Source organism: Boleophthalmus pectinirostris, unplaced genomic scaffold (genome assembly GCF_026225935.1).
Source record: "Boleophthalmus pectinirostris isolate CB_2022bp ecotype Guang Dong unplaced genomic scaffold, ASM2622593v1 HiC_scaffold_3, whole genome shotgun sequence".
NCBI lineage: Eukaryota > Metazoa > Chordata > Actinopteri > Gobiiformes > Gobiidae > Boleophthalmus > Boleophthalmus pectinirostris.
Window position 1 is genome coordinate 10099362 of NW_026571299.1, and position 24211 is coordinate 10123572.

Below are 24211 nucleotides of genomic sequence, written 5' to 3' on the forward strand. Positions count from 1 at the left end.
CTGGTTTAGACCTGGTTTAGTCTTGGTTCATTTCTGGTTTAGTCTTGGTTCAGTTCTGGTTTAGACCTGGTGTAGACATGGTTTAGTCCTGGTTTAGACCTGGTGTAGTCCTGGTTTAGTTCTGGTTTAGACCTGATTTAGTCCTGGTTGTAGACCTGGTTCAGTCCTGGTTCAGTCCTCGGTTCAGTCCTGGTTCAGCTCTGGTTTAGTCCTAGTTTAGTTCTGGTTTAGCTCTGGTTTAGACCTGGTTTCGTCCTGTTTTAGTCTTGGTCCAGTTCTGATTTAGACCTGGTTTAGACCTGGTGTAGTCCTGGTTTAGTCCTGGTTTAGACCTGGTTTAATCCTAGTTTAGTCCTGGTTTAGACCTGGTTTAATCCTGGTTGTAGACCTGGTTCAGTCCTGGTTCAGTCCTCGGTTCAGTCCTGGTTCAGCTCTGGTTTAGTCCTAGTTTAGTCCTGGTTCAGTCCTGGTTTAGTCCTGGTTTAGACCTGGTTTAGTCTTGGTTCATTTCTGGTTTAGACCTGGTGTAGACATGGTTTAGTCCTGGTTTAGACCTGGTTTATTCCTGGTTCAGCTCTGGTTTAGTCCAAGTTTAGTCCTGGTTCAGTCCTGGTTTAGACCTGGTTTAGACCTGGTGTAGTCCTGGTTTAGTTCTGGTTTAGACCTGATTTAGTCCTGGTTTAGACCCGGTTTAGTCCTGATTCAGTCCTCGGTTCAGTCCTGGTTCAGCTCTGGTTTAGTCCTAGTTTAGTTCTGGTTTAGCTCTGGTTTAGACCTGGTTTCGTCCTGTTTTAGTCTTGGTCCAGTTCTGATTTAGACCTGGTTTAGGCCTGGTGTAGTCCTGGTTTAGTCCTGGTTTAGTCCTGGTTTAGACCTGGTTTAGTCCTGGTTTAGACCTGATTTAGTCCTGGTTTAGACCTGGTTTAGCCCTGGTTTAGCCCTGGTTTAGACCTGTTTCAGTCCTCAGTTTAGTCCTGGTTTAAATCTGGTTCACTCCTGGTTCACTCCTGGTTCAGTCCCGGTTTAGTCCTGGTTCAGTTTGGCATCTTTGCACAGTTATTTTGTGGAGAATAACTTAAAGTGCTGCAATAATTGTGTAATCTTTTACATTTTAAACACATTAATATTGTAATGTCATGAATTACTTTGAAATGACAATAACAAGTCATAAATAACACATTACAGTTTTAACGTCACTTGCCCAACAGTGATGCGGAGAGTTAAAAATGTTGTTAAAATGTAGTTGATGCGTCTTATATTCAGGTGAAATTGTCTGTTTTTCATGTTTTTAAGTCTCCAAAACTCAGCTACAGCGTCTTTAATCAAGCCTGACGTTCTCTTCAGATGAAATATCGTGTATAACTTTTCCTCGGCCGTAACTTAACAACTATTTACGGTCGTGAGGCGGCGGGTACAAGATGCCTCGGTTAATTAGGCTGTTTGCGTGAGAGGCAGAGACAATAATTAAAGTCAGTTAATGATGTGAATATATGTGACGTGACGGAGCGGACGGCGTTGTGTAACTGCCCATTAACCGCGCTTATGTAACACGGACCAGCAAATCATCCGGACGCCTCACCCGCAGGAGCACGCGCAAACTGCATTACAGATACGAGAGGTGGGAGACGGTCGTTATGTGGGTGAACGGGCTCAGGGGGAAGCGGGGAGAAGGTGACGTGCTTTTGTGAACGGGGCCGTGGACGTTTCAAGTTCAACGCACAGACGGAGGTGACGGTAACAATAAGAAGTATTTACAGAGGCGTTTTGAAATGTTTACAAGGTTTATTGTGATTGAACAATACTAAAAATGGCGTAAAAGTAGTAAAAAGAGAATGCACGAAAAACAGATAAACAAGAAAATGTTCAGATTAATCAAAGGAATAATTAAAATGAGTTCAAACTATTAAAAAAACAAATAAAATAAAAGTAAAATAATAAATAAATAATAAAGTAAAGTAGAGTAAAGTAGAGTACAGTAAAAATCAGTGTTAAGAAGTAATTAAATTTAGAATCACAAGCTTAAAGGTTGTATAGAGGATTTTTTTAAGGGAAGAGAAATACAGCGACAGTTCTTTTACAAATGTTGTGCATGCGAGTTTTTAGACCCTTCGTCCGCTTCACTCGCGCAATCGCTGGAAGGAATCTCCAAGAATCACCTCAGTTTGTCTTCGCTCCTTTTCCCCTTCTCTTCTTCTTTCAGCGACCTCAAGAACCGACTTTCTTTTGCGGCGAACTGGTCGTGGATTCTCGTCCGCCGTCGCAACAAACTTTGTGAGGAAGTGACAGTTTGAAAAAGCCTCTAAGAACCGCTGCATAAACCACGTGATCCCTGCATCCCGACGAGTCAATTACACTAGAAACGTAGGGAGTTTGATTGATGACCTGACAGCCAATAGGTAAAGAGGCAGCCTCGTTTTCTATTGGCTGATGTTTATCTGGCCTCAACACGTACACAGTTGATAAATTTTCATTCTTTTTTTTTTTTTGGTCATCGTAATTACAAGGCTGCTGCGTCTCTGTAATGGTATTTTAAACTTTCATTGACAATTTGAAACAAAAAAAAAATCCTCCATACAACCTTTAATCTCCCAGTCTGAACAACAGTGTAGACCAGGGATTCCCAAAGACCAGGCTGTGGGATGTTTGGTACCGGCCCGCGAAAGCGCGAACCCCCCTCGTACGCCACACTGACTTTCCCTCCTGTACGCCGCGCAGACCATCCCTCCTCCCGTACGTTTCACAGGCCACACCTCTAAACCAGAACTAAAACCAGAACTAAACTAGAACTAAAACCAGGACTAAAACAGAACTGAAACAGGACTAAAACAGGTCAAAAACAGGTCAAAAACAGGTCAAAAACAGGTATAAAACAGGTCAAAAACAGGTCTAAAACAGGTCAAAAACAGGTCAAAAACAGGTCAAAAACAGGTCTAAAACAGGTCAAAAACAGGTCAAAAACAGGTCTAAAACAGTACTAAAACTGGTCTAAAACAGGTCTAAAATCGGACTAAAAAAGGATTTAGCCAGGACTTAACTTAACAGGACTTCATCTGAAATATTGTTGGATATAAAACTGGTCCATGGCACAAAAAAGGTTGGGGACCACTGCTGTAGACTATTTCTATTCTAAGAAACATTTGGCAATATAACTTTGTTCACGAGTAAAGTAACTAAAAGTAAAAGTTGTTATGTTTTGGGGATATCAACATATGTTACATTTTTCGCGCTGTAACTAGTAATGTATAATGTATTATAATTTCATTTGCCCAACACTGGATTGAAGATTCTGTGCCTACAGCCACTCAGCCACTGTCCCTATAATCACAGTGCACAGTCGTCCAGTGTTAGTTTAGTCATGTTTGAGCCAAAGTTCTTCAGTTTCCCTCACGTGTCTGTACCAGGATGGTTTAGGCCACAGGTGTCAAACATAAGGCCCGGGGGCCAGATCCGGCCCTCCAAGACCTTTAATGTGGCCCTTGGGTGATTTTCTACTAAAATATTTTAATTATATTTTCTATTAAAATATTGTTAATTTTCTGTGGTGTTTATCACAGCAGCGTCTCCAGTGTCTCTGTACATGGCCCCTCCCACCAGAGCAGCACAAATGAAGACTTGTCTCTTTCCAAACGCTCTTAAAGGACGATCGTTTTGACTGTTGACCGTGACACCCTCATCAGAAAAATGTCAAAAATGAGAAAAGTGGAGCCGAGTGCAGAAGAAAAACAGACTTATTCCTATTTGCATACAAGTTAATGTTAAAACATTGTGTTGAAATTGAATTTTTCTTAAAATTTCAGGTTGTTCATAATATTATAATAAGAAAGAGTTCATCAATTAAAAAAGATTTCTGTAATAGATTTGCGTTTCTCTTTACAAATATTTGAACTTATTGTTATTTTTTTGGGGTTTATATGCCATGAGTTTTCTGATCCTGGCCCCTTTGGGATCAAAGTAGATTAGATACGGCCCCTGGACCAAAATAAGTTTGACACCCCTGGTTTAGGCGTTGGACTTAAAAACCAATGGACAGAAGTCCTCATGGGTCAAACCACACTCCTCTTGATAAACTGTTGTATCAAGATTAACAAATGCAGTTTCTTCTATTACAGATGGAGTTACTCAAGGTTACTCCCTTAGCAACTACTTTCACGTAATATGTTCTTTGCAGCAATCAGTCACCAGGATGGGCAAGTAGTTACGGCGTTGGACTAAAGTTCCAATAGACACTAGTCCTCATTGTTTCAAACCCTCTCTCCTGGTAAACTGCTACATCAAGATAAACAAATGCATTTTCTTGTACCACAGATGGAGTTACTTAAGATTACTTCCTTAGCAATTACTTACACATAATATGTTTCCTGCAGCCATCAGTCACCAGGATGGGCGAGTGGTTAAGTCATTGTATTTATGATCCAATAGACCGTAGCCCTCGTTGGTTCGAACTACAGACTATATATAAATGGACATACGTAGCTAACATGTTCATTGGGGTGCTTCTGGCTCCTTCAACTCTTTTTCCAATTGACTTTACATTGGAAAAATGTTTAAGTGTTCATATTAACCCACTCTACATGATACTGGTGTTTTTATTTAGCTATAAATGTATGTTTATTTAACTATATTTATGCTATTTAGCTTTGTAAGTAAATAAATTCCCATTAAGGATCTGGCTCCAAATTCACTCCTATAACTGCCGGCCTCGGTGAGCTTCATTTGGCTGGAGCCGAGAGCTATGGATGACCTCACACTCCCTTAATCTTTATACAGTCTATGGTTCAAACTCCACTCTTGGTAGATCATTTAAATTACATTTTACTCAGCTGTTGTCGGCCATCGGCGCTGACAATTTAAGCTCTAAAAAGAATACATTTTGATTCGTTAATCGCTACGGAAACTGCGCTAACTCTCATCCTCCCTCATCCAACGCCCGTGGACACTTGTACTGAGTTGCGGTTCTTGTTTGTTTTGATTCCAGCGGCGTACATAAAGGTCTACCTGCTGGAGAACGGACTCTGCGTGGCCAAGAAGAAGACCAAGAGCGTGAGGAAGAGCCTGGACCCTCTGTACAACCAGCTGCTCGTCTTCAGTCAGAGCCCCCAAGGCAAAGTCATGCAGGTGAGTCCCTCAAACCAACGCCTGACCTACACTACACACAGACGTACAGGTATATTTATAGTCATTTTTTATAGTGTGGGTAATATTATGTGTTGGTCATGCTAATTTACCTAATATTATGGACTTTGGAATGACAACAGGGTGGAAAACACGTATGACTATCTATAGGTCTATATAACATGTTTTTTCTGTACTTGGAGTGCCATAAAGAACATGTTTTTCTGGACTTTGAGATGCCACGAAGCAGAAAAACTGACATATGTGGACCCCGTGGCATGTTCCCACCCATGATAAGGTGTACTGGGTCAGCAGTATTGTTCATTTTCTTGCTGTATATGCTAAATCAACAAGTTAATGTTTTGTCAAGATGTAGTATAAAGCTACCCCTGAGTTTGAGTTGGTCAGAGACGTCGTTCCGGGGTGGCAGTTGTACTTGGTAATCAACTTGAATCCCTCTCAATGGAAAATGACGAAATAAAGTGGCCTGTTCTCTCGGATTCTCCATCTCCTGTGCTTCTTTTTAGGACACGCATTGAACCTTCCGAAAAAACCCACAGTAGCTTTAGATTCATTTTCTTTTTAGAGTAATTTTCTAATAATTGTGCTTCTCAAACACCGGACTTTAACTACTTCTTGAGACTTATTTGACAGTGTAACGGTACTTTTATTCGAATAATAGTTTGGTTTCTCTTCCCAATGTGAGTAAGGCTACGTTCAGACTGCAGGGCTTATTACTCAATTTGGAATATTTTGTGAAATCCAATTTTTTTGCGACTTGTATGTGATCTCCAACGTGAACTATAGACGCCCAAAAAGTGTCCCACATGTGCACTGGTGGACATGACGATGGACGTGAGCATTGAGCACCTGGAGATTTTAAAGTTGCTGTTGTACCAAAGCCAGAACATGAACAACTTATTTGTTTTAAGGAGGAGTTTGAGGAGGAGAAAGACGAGATTTTTGGCTGTGGCGTTAGCGCCCGTAGAAAGGAACGTGCGGGTGCAGAGTCGCAGCCGAGAGCGGTGGGATTGCGATGTGCTTCGATGTTTCACTGACACAGAGTTCAGACACAGTTTTCGTATGACAAGAAGAACGTTTGTGTACATTTGTGACGTGTAGGTGGGATGAATGTGACCTGGCCGTTCGGACTGAAGTCGCACGTCAAAAGATCGGATATGTGTCTGTTTTAGGAGCACGTATCCAAGTGGTCTGGGTCGCGTTTGAAAAAAATCGGAGCTGTGTCATTCAGACTGTCATTAAAAGATCAGATACAGGAGAATACGGGTGAATAAATCGGATTTGGGTCACTTCAGGCTGCAGTCTGAATGTAGCCCAAGTCTACAAGTGACAAAAGCTTTACAAAGTTGAATAAAAATGAATTCTGCTTTAAAAAGACCATGTAAACATTTAATCCCTAATGAAAATTATTATTCAAAATTAATTCCGAAGTAAGTGGGTGGTTTATTCCGATTTTAAAGCCGAATTAATGTATTTCTTGTTCATGTAAACGTTTATTCTTCTTAAAAATAATTCCGGTTGTTCAGCGCATGCTCGTTGGATCGCCCCTTCTGACGCGATGACGCACTGCAAGAGCAAATGTTGGTCACAATTTTTTAAATAAGTGAGCTGAAAGAACTACAAATAATGAAAGAGGTTATGTATGTAGATGGATACATATGCATTTATGTATATATGTGTGTGTTTAGGTATGACGTATAGGTATAATACGTATTGTTTGGTTGGGGGGTGGGAAGGACAAAGACAACTTATTATTTTTGCTTTAATGATAATATTCTCCGACACTCTTCCCTTCCCTTCTCCTCCTCAGCCGACAGACGTAAAGCGTGATAAGAAAATTCTCCAGCTGCTGCTTCTTTATCATTGGAACGACTCTGAAAAAAGTTCGTATCGTGTTTGTGTCCGTGGCGTAACGACAAACCGAGATGACAAAAAAGCCAGTAGCAGCTGAAGTGTGTGTTTTCTTCCGGTCGTTGTAAATATGTTTGTGTCTCTGTCCAATCAGAACCCTTCCCCACCCCAAGAAGTCGAGCGGAATTAAATAAAGACGATTTAATGTGTTTTCCATGTTAACCTCAATTCGGAATTATTACTTCCATGTAAAAACTCAAAAGAGAATATTTTAATTTAATTTCTATTTAATTCAGAACAATTAATTCGGAATAAAAAAACATCATGTAAACCTTTGCCACTATGAAATTATTTGAACATTTGTGTTTCTTGCACGACAAATTCAAATAGGATTTAGTTTGTCTCACGTCTCAAATATCAGATTTTGAGCATTATTTAAAGGTGCACTGTGTAACTTTTCTGGCGGAGGGTCCGTTACATGCTCGTTTCTATGGATATGCCATTGCTCTGCCTGGAATGTTCCACAGTATGACTTTAAAACAGCTCTACCTTACGTTTATTCAATTACAAGTGGTTTTACTGCTCAGAAATAACTAGAAAAACAGACATTCTGCCTGAGAATGGGGTCGCCTCTCCACAGATCTGACCCGTAACATGCTCTGGTTTGGTCTCCACGAAGATAGAATGGTTTAATGCCACACTGTGAAACATTACAGACAAAGCAATAGCATCTCCAAGAAGAAAGTAATGACATATCCATAGAAACGAGCAAGTGGCAAACCAAAAAAAAAAACAAAACAAAAAGTGACACGGTGCAGCTTTAAATTGAGGTCCGTTTTGACAGCGTTGTGTCTTTGCCCACAGACAGAGCTTGGGCGAGTTGTGACAGGAGACTGAGCAGGAGCAGTGGAAAAGTGCATAGACTGAGTTTAATTACTGTGATCTGAAAATAGAAGCATCACGTGGAGCTGGGCTTTGGCTCCGGTACCAACAGGAAACTGGCAAAACGCACGCACACGAATTCAGTTTCTGTTTTCTATTGTTAGTAAACTGATGAAGACTTAACAAAACGGGAAGCAAAACCAAAAAGTGGGGCCAGTATTTGATTAAGCATTGATTAAACTAGGACAGAACCAGAGTGAAGCTGTACGAGGTCTAAACTGGATTTGGACTAGAGCCAAAGTAGGACAAAACCCAAATTAAACCAAAAATAAAACTGTCCAGTGGATCTTAAGTCCAGCTACTTAACCAATCGGCGATCCTGGTACATGAAAAGCCTTAAAATATTAATAAAAAAACAAGTTAAACATCCATTTTATGCATGATTCTTCGGTCTGGGTCTGATGCATGGAAAAATTTTGATTTTTTTTTTGCCAAATTTCACCCAGATTAAACCAAAAATTAAACTGGTCTAAAACTAAATTAGACCGAAACTAAACCAGGACTAAACCAAGACTGAACTCATGTTCAACTGTACCAGCTCTAACCTTAAAGTTGCACTATGTAACTTTTTGGCTGGGGGATCCATCGCCTGCTTGTTTCCATGGAAATGTCATTTCTCTCAATGCCTAGAATGATCCACAGTTTGACATTACAAACAGTGTTGGGAAGGTCACTTTTAAAATGTATTCCCTTACAGATTACATATCCCAAAATGTAGCTTGTAACGGAATCCATTAAGTTACTTAAAGTGAGTAACGTAATCTGAATACATTGGATTACTTGATTGTCGTGCTTTTTAAAACGACATGAATGTAGTAACCACATCCTGCAAATTCTTGTTTGTTTTCTTCAGATTGTCTGTTGAGCCAAAGTCTCCATGAACAGACTTTTGTTTGTTGTAGAGACTAGGATATTTTAACATAAGATGTTTTATCTGCTAAAAGACAATAAAAAGCCCAGACTTTACTTAACCAAATTAAAAATATTATTGATAGAGAAATGATTTATATATGAGATCACTGCTGCCTTCAATTGCATCCACCTGGTTTAGTCCTGGTTTAGTCCTGGTTTTAGACCTGGTTTAGTCCTGGTTTAGTCCTGGTTTTAGACCTGGTTTTGTCCTGGTTTAGTCCTGGTTTAGTCCTGGTTTTAGACCTGGTTTTATTATTATTATTTTTTAACCAATCATTGCCCTCTTTATTTACAGCACAGCATTCTCTTTTAGTGACATGGTTCAATCCTTAAAGTGTTATTCTTGCAATAAGATCATTTTCCATCATAATTTATTGTTATGACATAATTCTACCAGGAGTGGGGTTCGAACCCACGAGGATCACTTTCCATTGGATCTTAAGTCCAACGCCTTAACCACTCGGCCATCCTGGTACATGAAAAGCCTTAAAATAATTCATGAACCAAGTTAAAACATCAATTTTATGCACATTTCTTCGGTCCAAAGAAATTTATCAGAATTTTACAAAAAGTCTATAATGATTGTGAATTTTTTTTGCCAAATTTCACAGAGCCCATTGAGGAAAATTACTTATAAAACTCTAAGTCTATACAAAGTCTATGTGGACTAGAGATGCGCGCATGGGCTATTTTTTCATCCTGGTTTAGTCCTGGTTTTAGACCTGGTTTAGTCCTGGTTTTAGACCTGGTTTAGTCCTGGTTTTAGACCTGGTTTAGTCCTAGTTTAGTCCTAGTTTAGTCCTGGTTTAGTCCTAGTTTAGTCCTGGTTTAGTCCTGGTTTTAGACCTGGTTTAGTCCTAGTTTAGTCCTAGTTTAGTCCTGGTTTAGTCCTAGTTTAGTCCTGGTTTAGTCCTGGTTTTAGACCTGGTTTAGTCCTAGTTTAGTCCTGGTTTAGTCTTAGTTTAGTCCTGGTTTAGCCCAAAATGTGAAAACAGGAACATACCACCATATAATCCATTTATTTCAACAAAGTAACTGTAATCCAATTACCACTCACTGAAACAGTAACTGTAACTGAATACAGTTACTCATAATTTGTACTCTGATTACTGCTGGTACATGTAATTCTGTTACTCCCCAACACTGCTTACAAATATTCAATTACAGGTGGTTTTATAGCTCAAAAATACCTCTAAAAACAGACATTCTGATTGCGAGCAGGGTTTGAATTTGACAGACCCTCCACCAGAAAAGTTGCTCAATGCACCTTTCAATAAAACTGGAATAAAGTCGGACAGAACCTGAATTAAACAAATACTAAAAACAGATTTAAACCAAGAACCAGTGTTAATCTATTACAGCTCTGAGAAGGGTAAAACCAGATTACATCTAGAGAAAAACAAGATCTAAAACTAAATTAAATTGACCAATCAAAGAGATGCATGAGCCGTTCCAGTCAAAACCAAACATGGCTGCTAATAAAAAAAAAGGAGAAAAATTTACATAAAGGACTGAGAAACAGCATGGATTTTTTTCTGAATCAACAACTGAACTAATGAACTATGTTGTTTCAGTTACAAGATGTTATATATTTTGTTCTGAATGATACAATAATTTTCAAGAAGAATGAACAGCTTTAATCTATAGCAGCATCTAAATTTAACCAAATACACTAAGATTAAACCATGTGTAAAACTAAAGTAGGACTGAACCAGGACTGAACCATGACCCTAAGATGAAAGCTGGGGTTAAAATAGGCCAAAATACAGATTTAAAAAAGATTATAAGTCCTATATTACGCCAAATTGACTCTTGTGAGCTTTAAAACCTGTTATAATTCTGTTTCCTCATCCAAAACAAACCTTGAGCTGTGTTTTGTTTCGTTCGCACGTGTTTGAGTAACATTTTTTTATTTGTCTGTCTACATTTTCAAAGCTCGAAATGATCTGTTCCATCTCGTGATGTAACGAAGCCGTAGATTTCGCGTTAACAGCTACATATTTTACATTTTGTTCAGCGGAGATCGGCAAATCCAGGGCTGAAAAGATCCAAATCATCCTAGTGAAGGTGTATGGAGTTTAGAAACCCAGTGGAGCACTTCCTGTATCACCACATGACATCGCAAGGTGGAACAGGGTGATTTCTCCAGGTCTGTTTTTGACGTGGAAACAACATTAAAACATAGATCGGAAAATGACGTAATATGGGCGCTTTTTATCAACATCTAAACCTCAAATAAACCAACACTGGACCAGGATTGTATCAAAACTACATGGACTTAAAATTCAGGTCCCGAAGCTCTAAAATATCTGTAATGATGCGATCTGGTTTTGATACATTTGACCTCTCTCTTCGCGTTGTCTTTGAGTTTATCCTTCTCCATCAGAGCGCGTCCTTTATGGCTAATGGAGTTCCTGTCCTCGGATAACATAAAAACCCCGTCTGTCTAGTGTGGGAATGGTGAAACATGCTCTTGTAAAAAAAAAAATATCGGGGACATTTGGAGGCATTTTATCAGGTGAAACTTGTATAGAAGAAACAGCGAAGACCATATAACTAATCGCAATTTTGGCAGCTTTTTCATGGATTAAGTTGAAGTCGGTTGTGTTTTTAAACTACTTTACTAGAATCATTTGGATCATTTCAGCCCAATCTCTTGAACAATACTGAACAAAATGTAGCTGTAACTTGAAGAGGAACAGAGCATTTTGAGCTTTGGGGATGTAGACAGACTAATAATAAAAAAAAAATGTCTCAAACATGTGTGAATGAGGTAACAACATGACTTACAATTTTATTTTTAGGAGCTTTGATTATTTTTTTAACCGATCTTTGGTCTTCAATTTATTTACAGTAGAGCATTCAGATCTCTCTCTTTTTTTAGTAACATGGTACAATCCTTAAAAACCAAAAAGTGGGGGCAATATTGGACTAAGTATTGATTAAACCAAGACTGAACCAGAGTTAAGCTATACAAGATCTAAACTGGATTTGGACTGGGGCTAAAGTAGGACAAAACCCACATTAAACCAACAATAAAACTGTCTAGACAAAGCAAAACTAAACCAGGACTGAGCGTGTGTTAAACAGTACCAACTCTAACCTTAAAGGTGCAATAAGTAACTTTTTGGTTGGAAGTCCATCACCTGCTTGTTTCCATGGACGCGTCATTACACTTAGAATGTTCCACAGTATGAAATTAAACAGCTATACCGTACACGTTTTCAATTACAGGTGGTTTTATAGCTCAAAAATACCTAGAAAAAACAGGCATTCTTACTGCAAGCGAGGTTGGCTTTCCACAGATCTGACCAGTAACTTGTTTGGATTGGTCTCCATGAAGAGAGAAAGGATTAATGCCATACTGTGAAACATTCCAGTTCATTATTATTTTTTAACCAATCATTGCCCTCTTCATTTACAGCACAGCATTCTCTTTTAGTGACATGGTTCAATCCTTAAAGTGTTATTCTTGCAATAAGATCATTTTCCATCATAATTTATTGTTATGACATAATTCTACCAGGAGTGGGGTTCGAACCCACGAGGATCACTTTCCATTGGATCTTAAGTCCAACGCCTTAACCACTCGGCCATCCTGGTACATGAAAAGCCTTAAAATAATTCATGAACCAAGTTAAAACATCAATTTTATGCACATTTCTTCGGTCCAAAGAAATTTATCAGAATTTTACAAAAAGTCTATAATGATTGTGATTTTTTTTTGCCAAATTTCACAGAGCCCATTGAGGAAAATTACTTATAAAACTCTAAGTCTATACAAAGTCTATGTGGACTAGAGATGCGCGGATGGGCTATTTTTTCATCCCCAACCGCGACACAAACTCATCCGCCCGCTGTCCATTTTGCACCAAACAAACTAAGGAGCCTCGATAAAAATGCAAACTCTATAGCTCATTCATTCCAAAATTCGCTCAGCGTGTTTGTTCGCATTCTTAACTGTCCGTAACAACCCCAGACTTACCTGGTTTTCTTGCGCAGCTAATTAAATGACAACGTTTTCCAACTAGGCTATTTTTGAACCTTCTTGCCTTCGTGTTGGATGTTGTTACATTCTGAACATTCTGCCATTGCCCGATGTTATTTCAAAGTCATAGCCTCACTCCATCGGTCTTTCTTTAAGTTTTAAATACCCCGAGTGGCCAGTCTACGCTATATAATGTCTGCGTGTTTTAAAATATATCTGATATCGAAACAAAATAGACAGATCATCTCATCCAGATGAACCTTTATTGAAATCAGGCAATGCCCTCTTTATATTCCAATTGAAATAGGCAAGAAAAAATATGCATAACTAAATAAATATGGCCCTATAGCCACTTATGTGTTGGCAAACAGCTGAAATAAATTAGAAATAATAAAATAAACTGCATATAATATGTGCCTCGTAAACCTTAGGCATCAATAACCCGACACAACCTTAACCTTCAGAACATAAAAACGAATTCAAATGGGCTAATTAAGGATATGACGTACACTTCTACACACTACAAGCATAGACAATGAGACTCGTCTTTTCAGATGTAGGCAACAATACTAACAATAACTTTTTTTTTTTTAGTAGTTAAACCGCCACCTGCCCGAATTTAATTAAAATATAATTTTTCGTCACGTCATCTGCCCGACCCGCGGATTAACCGCGGATACCGCGGTTGTAACCTCAATCCGCGCATCTCTAATGTGGACGCGCATGTGGGGCGTCCTGTGCTTTTGCTGTGCGTTTTCGGGCGACAGTGTGGCGCGAATCTAGTGTCGATATGGCGCGTCTTGAGCCTTTTAGTGTCGGTGCTAGAAGTTGAAAATGCTGAACTTTTTGCGTCGCATCAACCAATCAGTGATGAGTATCCAGTGACGTAGTGACTTTATTATCAGGAAGAAAGAGAAAGACCCAAGAACTGGAATGGGAGTCACAAACATTAGCAGACTATAAATATATACACCGCAATCACCGAACCAGGACTGCACCAGGACTGAACCAGGAGTAAACCAGGACTAGACCAGGACTAAACCAGGACTAGACCATGACTGGACCAGGACTAGACCATGACTGGACCAGGACTAGACCATGACTGGACCAGGACTAGACCATGACTGGACCAGGACTAGACCAGGACTAGACCATGACTGGACCAGGACTAGACCATGACTGGACCAGGACTAGACCATGACTGGACCAGGACTAGACCAGGACTAGACCATGACTGGACCAGGACTAGACCATGACTGGACCAGGACTAGACCATGACTGGACCAGGAGTGAACCAGGACTAGACCATGACTGATCCAGTGTCATTAGCAGAGTATACATACATACATACATACATACATACATACATACATACATACATACATACATACATACATACATACATCGCAGCTGTCGAGCCGATCGCTTCTGCTGATGATTTTATGTAATAAATACTCTAAAGTCTCTCTCAGTCTGGTCTGCCATCGTTCTAGGAGAAGACCGGGACCATGCATTTGTTTCCAGGGCAACAGACGCGCGTCAAGTATTTTTCTCCAGTGCAAATGCATCCAGATAGAGGCTTTTCTTGCACCGCTCCTTCAGATATCATTTAGTTGGTCTCATTACTTAAAGGTGCACTGTGTAACTTTTCTTTTCCACTACCTGCTTGTCTCCATGGAGATGTTATTGTTATTGTCTCCCTCTAATGTTCCACCATATGACTTTAAACACATCCATCTATCATTTATTCATTACAGGTGCTTTTATTGCTCAAAAAAACAGCAATTCCTTCTGTGAATAGGGGCGCCTCTCCACAGATCTGAATTGTAATGTACACTAGAAACTTGACTTTGAATCATATATTACATTCCTTCCAGTTACTTCTTTTTGAGTAGCACTTTCCCCAAATACATTTTTACTCATAATTTCTTCGACCACTTTGTACTTTTACTCCAATACTATTAGTTTGAAGTACTCTGTAGTGACTAGAGGCTATAATATTTGGATACTCTTCTGACCTCTATAGTCAGTCTCACCCAGAAAGTCTTGATTCTCAGCGTACAGACTGTACCTAGCGTGAGTGTGACCATGTTTTTTTAAGTTGGGTCATTTTCACACAAGTTTTTGAAGATAAAAATACAGTGTCCTAGATCTGCGGCGCTTTGAAAACTGGAGCACTTTCACGAATCGATTTCAGGTCGAGAAAAAGTGGTCCTGACGAGAGAGGGAGATGACTGAGAGACAGAGACAGAGGTGAAGAAACCTGAGCTACATTTTGTAGATTTCAATCATCTTATCTCTTCCTTAAGATATATTGATATTGAACAAACTGCCCCTAGAGGTGGGAATCTGGAAATGGGTCCGGTCAAGTGGTAATGGAGGGAAACAGGGGCAGATTTTTTACATTCAAATTCAGAAACTAGAGGGACTATTGAAATAAGTAAAGTATCAGAATGTAGGAAAGAGTTACACTCCAACAGGGTAAAGTTAAACCTGTGATATTCTTTCAAGTTGTTGACAAAAAATTAAAAAACTCATGTCGGTAACGGAGGAAATGAAATATGCAGCACTTTTTGGGCAATAAATACAAACAGTGATAACTCTTGGTTCTCACTTACATATCCTTAACAAACTGGTTTGAATATTTGCTTCATATAGTTTTCTACCATATGGTACAAGATTAGGTTGAAAAACCTCTTACTTTTTGAGTCATGAGATTTTTTTTTATTAAGAAAGGTCATGGTAACGGAGGGAAAAGTAACGGAGAGAAAACTGTGCAAACAAGTAGAAGGTGCATGATTTTGCATAATTTGTCGCTTTTTTTCTTCCAAATACTTTAATATTACTTCAAAATGAAAGGAAACTATTTCTATAAAATATGTCAGTCCTTCCAAGCAAATTTTTATCATTTTAAATACATTTTTTTTTTTTTAATCATGTACCTTCATCAACAGTTCAAAGATGGAAATAACACAAGATATGATGAAATACATCAGTTTATTTACATGATTTTCAGGTCTTTGAAATTTGGGAAATAATTTTTGTTCCATGTTTCATACATGGTCTGTTTTAAAACGTATGTAACTTTAGAACCAAAAATGGTACAGAAAAAAGGTGAACAGTTTCATAAACTAGAGTACATATGTATCTGTTCAATACATTTTTATATCAGATGCATTAACTTGAATTTTTGGCCTTGCTGTTTACTTCTGCTTGACTGGGCCCAAATACTCCTGTCAAAAAGAGAACACTTCTGGTTTTCAAGTTAACAGTTCAGTTAGTTCAGTAGACATAAGAAAATTCCAGATTTTAAAAACGTAGTGGAGCACTTCCTGTATTACCACATGACATCACAATGTGGAAAATGTGGAACAGAGAGTTTTCAGTTTGAGAGAAGAGCTCAGTCTAAATATGCGTGAACGAAACAAGATAGATCAGAAATAACACAGCATGGGCCTTTTTAAGTCAAAAACAATTACATAAAAATAACCCACTCTTCTATTCTTGATTCAAAAAATGGAAAATTATCAAAATGTCTTTTCTAAAAATACTGCACCTCTTGACACCAGTCTTACCAAACAGTTTTCAAACGGCAGATGAAGAGGAAGTATTTTTAGTCCGACCTAAAGACAGTTCTTTTATATTCCAATCTGTCCTCTCACAAAGGCAAGAGACAGAAACTGCAGCTGAAACCTGACAGAGACGCGTGCTGCCGAGAGACGGGGAGAGCGGGATCGAAGTAGATTTGCGTCCCGATGGAAATGGTCACAGAGCGGTTAGTATTCAAGTGGCGAGCTCGGAAAGATCGATTATTGCGTCTCGTTTTCAAAGCATGCGGAGGTTCATGACACAGAGGACATGTGAGGAGACAGAGGATAGACTGACGCTGCTGGGTTTGTCAGGAAATCAGTACTCAGAGAAAAATTAAAGGGGTTATACGACGTTATTTTCTGATCTACGCTCTTCTCTCGGAGCTGAAAACGCTCTGTTCCACCTTGTGATGTCATGTGGTAATACAGGAAGTGCTCTATTGTGTTTTTAAACTCCATACACCTTCACTAGAAACATTTGGATGATTTCAGCCCTGGAATCTCTTCTGAATTTAAGGTTAAAAGGAGATGTTAGCTTAGAAACTACCACTACATGACATCACAAGGTGGAACAGAGCGTTTTGAGCTTTGGAGATATTGACAGACTAATAATAAAGGATTACTTAAACGTGTGAATGAAACAAATGAAACAAAACACAACTCCAGGTTTGTTTTTGAGGGGGCAACAACGTTCTAACACGGCTAAAAGCTCACAGTGTCAATTTTGCGCAAGATAACAGACAATTTTTAAATTTTTTTTCATTTGTGTTAAAATAGATACTGACAAATTGCCAAATACACTGCCAAATTCTACATGTAAAGCAGATTAAGAAAATAAAATTGGAGAGTGAAGTAAGTACAGAGCAGTGGGTGGATACCGGTTAGGAGTGGGCGATATCTCGATATTTAAAATATATCTCGATATTTTTTAAAAACACAATGGATTCTGACATCTCATGTATATCGATATTATGCTTATATTTAATTAATTTTGCCGCTTTGCTTGTTTGCCTTCTCTGTGCACGCTCCTGCTCGCCACAAGGATCACAAGGAGTGAGCTGTTTTTTTACAGGGCTTTTAGTTTATGCAAATGAGCGAAGTGGTTTTGTTTTGTTTCTGTAAAACATAAACAAATGTGCACAAAGCTGCATTAAACACATTATAATCTCAAACGGGCTGATGTGGCTCTGTTGTTGTCAGAGTTTAAATGTTGTAAAGTTTAATAATGTAAAGTTAATTTATGCAGAAAATTGTATTAATTAATCTGCTGCAGTGTGGAACCTGTACAATAGTGTTTGAAAACGTTTGGTTTGATCTGTGCAGTGGCTTGTGGAATGCCTCATAGCTCCTAACCAGTGATGCCACTAACGCACTACTTAGTAACGTGTTACTGTAGTCCAACTACTTTTTTCAGTAACGAGTGTCTAACACAGTGCTATTTCCAGACCAGTAGTCAGATTTAAGTTACTTATCTAATACACTGTGCGTTACTATTTTTGCATTTCAGGGCGACGTAGGTTATTTATTTATTTTAATATTTTGGCGACATGGGTCATGTGACCCCAAAGATCATATAAATCGTCTCTGGTGACATGTTTCCTATGATGCTACGTCGTCTCCGCTCCACCACGAGTCAAATGTAAACAATGAGTGCGTATACATGCACATCAGTATCCCTGTTATGATCGGGATTTTTGAGTATCCCGGTTTCTTCATGGTGCATGTAAACACACAGTATGGAGGGAGCTGGAAATACAAACATTATTTAGATTTTATTTCAGCTAAGGATGGCAACATAAAGGTTCGTTGTACACTCTGTGCTGGCGACAAAGTGTTGTCTGTCTTCAAGAAGGGGGTGGGGGATCAGCCGCTGCAGAAAGTAACTAATAAAGTAACTTGTAATCTAACTTAGTTACTTTTAAAAGCAAGTAGCCAGTAACTTAACTAAGATACTTTTTAAAAGAAGTAATCAGTAGTCAGATTACTATTTCAAAGTAACTATGGCAACACTGCTCCTTACGCTGGTGAGAAACATGGATCTATTAAAACAATGAACCTCCCGAGCTTCCTCTGCTGAAGGAGCTCATGGTTCTGATCATCGTACGGTTAACAGAGTTAAGCAAAGATGAGCTTGAGCTGAGTTGTTATATTTTTGTATGATAAGAAGGAAATATGTATTATTTCTTCCTTTGTTTAACAGTCATATTATTATTTTTATATGCAGGGATTTTTTTTTGTTGTTGTTGTTGCAGAAGCTCTTTGTTTCTACATGAACTGCCTTGTGGAATTTTGCAGTATTTTTTGCGGGGTTATTTTTCTTGTAAATATATCGAGATATATATCGTAAATCGAGATACAGCAAAATATATCAAGATACTTTTTGCTCAGCCCTAATACGGATGTTGGTCACTGAATGCTCTCTGTGTTCTGGGCTCAAGCTTGTTTTTCTGTATTTTTACTAAATAAAAGACAATCTGTTCCCCTCTTTGCTGTTGGCTGGTATCAAATTGGTCAAAAATAGGTACGCCTGTGACTTATCTTGTATAAAACTGAGGCAAATCAATAGTTTTGGATCAATCTGCTGGGACAGGCGAACATAGACGGCATAAAGAAGTGGACTAAAGGAGCCGAGTTTCATATTAAGAATAAAATAAAACATCAGGATCATTAATACGAATATTTTAAACTCAAAATAAGCCAGAGTCGATGGAACCAGAAGCCATTTATGTATACAGTTTATGCAGAGGACAAAGGGCTCAAAAATTGGGACTTCCCCGGGTAAATGGGGACGTCGGGCTGCCTTAAGTCTTCGCACAAAGTTCCAGGTGTTTGTTTACTTCCCCCTAGTGATGGATGGGCTCTTTTAAATATTTTCCGCCCGGTTTCGCCCAGAAGAATTCTAATTTTCAGGTAAAACGTAAGGCTATAGCGAGACTTTGCATAACACATAAAGACTGAGACGGAGCAGGTGAGGACGCTTGTGTCTTAGGGCTAATTTACCTGAAATGTCCTTTGATATTTCCCATAATAAAGCTCTACTTATTTTGAAGCTGTTTTTATGAATACGTGTTGTTCAACGGTGAAGACATTATGTTCCAAAGACAGGTTTGAAAAGAGTCAGTGGTACAATTGTCGTAGTGAAATTCTACTTTTTATTTTCAGATCTGTTTTATAATGTTGTTTCCTCATCAAAAACAGACCTGGAGTTGTGTTTTTTGTTTCTTTCACACAAGTTTAACACAGAAACCTCGTATATTTACGCTGTCCTCTTCTCTCAAACACTCCGTTCCACCTTGTGATGTCATGTGGTAATACAGGAAGTGCTCCACTGTGTTTTTAAACTCCACACACCTTCACTGGAATCATTTGGATCATTTCAGCCAGGGGTTTCCAATCTCTGCTGTAATCTCTATCTGAAATCTTGAAAAATACCACTACATGACATCACAAGTTGTAACAGGGCATGTGGAGTTTTGGAAATGTCAACAGACTAATAATAAAGAGTTACTCAAACATGTGAATGAAACAAAACACAACTCCAGGTCTGTTTTTGATGAGGAAACAACATTATAACATGACTTAAAGCTCACAAGAGTCAATATAGGCCTTTTAAAGTTTGTTTGTGTGTAGGGGTGTAACGGTACACAAAAATCATGGTTCGATAGGTACCTCGTTTTTGATTCAATTTCGTTGCAAAACCATTTGTGTGTTTATTAAACCAACAATTTGTTTTAACATTATACAAATGGGAAAATAAAATAAATGCAAAGTGCTGCTTGGTAAGACTAATAAGTTCAATAAAATATTCTCAAATAAGCAAAAAAATTTATGAAATATTATAAAAAATTAATTCCATGTAAACAGTAAACAAAATGAAAAGTGCAGCATGAACAGTTCCAGAACAGTGAGGTTTTACTCAGTCTTCATATTTTTGGCTAGAAAAAAAAAACAACTTGTCCACATTGTCTGCAGTAAGAGCAGATCCGGTGGCAGGGACGAGGGGCGGGGCGGAGATTCTGTGCTGGCGAAAGGTGAAAGTGAGGACCACAGTGCAATGACTGTAGTTTTGCGAGGATTCACGTGGTTTGGAGGGACGTAGTGAAGGCGGGCGGCAGTTGTTGTCAAGACAGCCCCCCTAAATATAAAGCTCTGTGGAAAACACTGCCACCCCAATCGCGGTTTTTGATTTAGTTAATCCTCAGTACTGGCTGACGTCATGGTTGTGTTCTTGTGTGCAAACTGCCACATCTTGATTATAGAGCAGGGTGAGCTACATTTACAAAATGAAAATGCCAGAAAGCAATTTCAGCAGTCGCAAAGAAACTGAGTAAATATAAGAGCAACAGTTTAGATATAAAACATAAACCACCTGATGTGGCTCTGTTGTTGTCAGGGTTTAAATGTTGTAAAGTTTAGTCATGTAAAGTTAATTTATGCAGAAAATTTTTATTAATTAATCTGCTGCAGTGTGGAACTTGTACAATAGTATTTGAAAACGTTTGGTTTGATCTGTGCAGTGGCTTGTGGAATGCCTCATAGCTCCTAACCAGTGATGCCACTAACGCACTACTTAGTAACGTGTTACTGTAGTCCAACTACTTTTTTCAGTAACGAGTGTCTAACACAGTGCTATTTCCAAACCAGTAGTCAGATTTAAGTTACTTATCTAATACACTGTGCGTTACTATTTTTGCATTTCAGGGCGACGTAGGTTATTTATTTATTTATTTTAATTTTTTGGCGACATACGTCATGTGACCCCAAAGATCGTATAAATCGTCTCTGGTGACATGTTTCCTATGATGTTACGTCATCTCCACTCCACCACGAGTCAGATGTAAACAATGAGTGCGTATACATGCACATCAGTATCCCTGTTATGATCGGATTTAGATGAGGAACAGTTAGATGTGTATAAAACATAAACCATTATCCATTTCCATTATCAGTGCACCAAGTTAAGCAATAAAATGCACTGGTAATTTGGTAACATCGGTAAATCAAATTTTTCTTATTATGCACAATACATAGAATTCAGAAATCACTTGGCAAGCTACTTTGAAGGGGGTGGAGAACTACTGGTAGCTCCCAAGCAACAGGTTGAAGACTCCTGCTATAGAGCGATAATGATTCAAAACTTCAAAATTTCGAAAACAAAATTGACCAAGACAAATCTGAAAATGTTTTTTAACAATTAAACATGCGTAGATTATAAAATTATGCTTACACATCATAAAATAATTCATAAGTTTGTACTAATTTTGACTTTTTATTCTTTTAACAGGTAATTGTGTGGGGCAACTATGGACGCATGGACAGGAAGTGCTTCATGGGCGTTGCTCGGATCCTGCTGGAGGAGCTGGACCTGAGCTCGATGGTGATTGGCTGGTACAAGCTGTTCCCTACCTCCTCCATGGTCGAGCCCACGATGGCGCCGCTAATACGCCAGTCCTCCTCGCAGATGTCTCTGGAAAGCAACATTCCCTGCTGTGAAAGATCTTAAAACCAACTTAAATCAGCATTTTAGAAAACGATCTTAGCTTCGTACTAAGAGAATTATGTAGCGCTGTGCTTGAATGCAACAGGCAGCATGTCCAGTCAGCCATTTTAACCAAAAATATTTAATTTTTGGGACTGGCTACAGACTTTAAAACTACATTTCGGAAAAATTTTGGAAACTATGCCAAGGCGATGTGGAGAATCGTATTGCGCTGTTAACTGAGGTTGGACTGTATGCATTGGACAAAGTGGGAACCTGTACACTTTTACTGTAAGACTGTTTTTTTCGAACTTTAAAACATCATTATAGAGCTATTTATGACTTTTTGTTGAATGTTTTGCCATATTTAATGTCAGAAAGTTGAACGCAAGCCGCCTCTCCCTCCTTTGAAATGGTACGACAGGGAAAAGTCCAGATGTAAAGGAAGAACTGGCATTAATTAACCTGTTTTTGTTGCACGTTTTGTATTGGTTAAACGGCTTCTTATGGAGAATTATACCTGATTTATACTCAATTCTATCCCCAACAAGTTTATTGAAAAGAAAGGTCTGAATACAAAATTTAACAAAAAATAAATACATAAAAAATAATACTTGTAGGGACACTTGCCTTAAAGAACACATATTATAAATTGTTGTTGCTTCGATTTTAAACATGTTTTAGTTCATATTGGGATCAGTTTTTCACATTTTCTAATTTAAAATAACATCAATATTTGGAAACCACACTTTGCAAACTACAGCTGCGTTTCTGATGATTTTTTGGGGGGGTGTTAGAGCTCTTCTACTGTCAGGAACTGGAATTAAAAGTGGCAAAGTAAACAAATTAAGTCTTTATCGTCCGTAAAAGCTAAACTAATAAAGCCATGCGTTCATTTTGAATAATATTTGACCATAAAACAAGTCCAGAGATGGTTTATGGACTCAAAAACTGCACAGGAGAAGTCTGGGTTTTTACCTATGACGCAACAATCCTGGCAAAATTCAAACAGAGCATTTTTGAGGCTCAGGGAAGACGAATTTGGATTTACAGATTAACGAAACAAGCGTGAATGAAACTAAACGCAAATCCAGTTATGTTTTGGATGGGGAAACAACAATAAAACAAGTTAAAAACTCAAATAAAAAGGAAATTTTGTATAATATGTGTTCTTTAACAAACTACTAAATGGTAAAAGAAGCTGACCAAGACCAAAAAAGTCAATGTTTTTACTAAATGGTTGGTCTAATTTGCTTAGATCAACGCATTTGTATTGAATGTATTTCGTGGCAAAATGGAAAATGAACATGACTCTAAAAAATATAAAAATATGTCCATTCGGTGTTCACCTAAAGTTTGATTGACAGCTGATTCTGCCCTGTATTTAGCGTTGAATTAAAGGCCAACTGGAAAACTATCGGTAATATGCAAATTAGAAATACTAGGGGGTACGCATGAATAATAAATTGAGAATAACCAAAGATTTAAAATGGGAGATTTGGGCGTGTAATTAACATACAATGAAATCCATCAAAATACAGTGATTGGTTTTCAAAAGTGCAAAATTACAGCACTTTTTTCTTAATATAATTGATGAATTTTAAATGTCTGGAGCAAATTATGAGGCAAGTTACAATGAATCAAGGACCGGGCTTTTTTCAAACTCCTTGACTTGTTTTGGAATATAATTAAAGGCGCTGTACCTGATTTTTACGGTTTTAAATAAGCGTGTAAGGTGTGTAAGGTTTGTAACTTTTTGGTTCAGGGTCCGTCACTGGCTTGTTTCTATGGCGATGTCATTGCTTTGCCTGGAATGTTCCACAGTATGACATTAAACATCTCTACTTTACATTTATTCAGTTAGAGGTGCTCAAAAATACCTAGAAAAACAGGCATTCTGACTGCGAGCGAGGTCGCCTCTCCACAAATCTGACCTGTAACTTGACCTGGTTTGGTCTCCATGAAGATAGAAAGGTTTAATGCCATACTGTGGAACATTCCAGACAAACCAATATAAGCGTTTGATGGACCCCCCACCAGAAAAGCTACACAATGCACCTTTAAACAGTTCGCAGCGGTCCAAAGTTACTCCTCGCGTCACAGTGACGAGCTTGTCACTGTAAAACTAACAGCAACCAGCATGCTAACAGTGCACTTCCTGATTATCAGTCAATAAAACACTTTCTAATTACACTACAGACATATTTTGACCTCAAGAGCTGCTTCTGCAAAATATCTATACTTGCTCAAATACAAAAACTGGTACAGGGCCATGTGGAAATACAAAAAAGAACTTCCACCTGCTCGTTTCTATGG

The 24211-nt window shown here is 38.5% G+C and overlaps 1 protein-coding gene and 2 non-coding genes across 3 annotated transcripts in view; 1 reads left to right on the plus strand and 2 right to left on the minus strand.

The window, feature by feature from the left end:
* rims4 (regulating synaptic membrane exocytosis 4) overlaps positions 1–21919 on the plus strand; it is an 87786-nt gene extending 65867 nt beyond the window's left edge. The window contains exons 5-6 of the mRNA XM_055160655.1: positions 4976–5115; positions 21701–21919. Coding sequence (XP_055016630.1) covers positions 4976–5115; positions 21701–21919 — 359 coding nt within the window. The remainder of the gene's footprint in view (positions 1–4975; positions 5116–21700) is intronic.
* On the minus strand, positions 9230–9312 carry trnal-uaa (transfer RNA leucine (anticodon UAA)). Its single transcript has one exon. It is a non-coding gene; the product is annotated as a tRNA-Leu (tRNA).
* Positions 12359–12441, minus strand: trnal-uaa (transfer RNA leucine (anticodon UAA)). The gene has a single exon. It is a non-coding gene; the product is annotated as a tRNA-Leu (tRNA).
* Positions 21920–24211: the final 2292 nt, after the last annotated feature.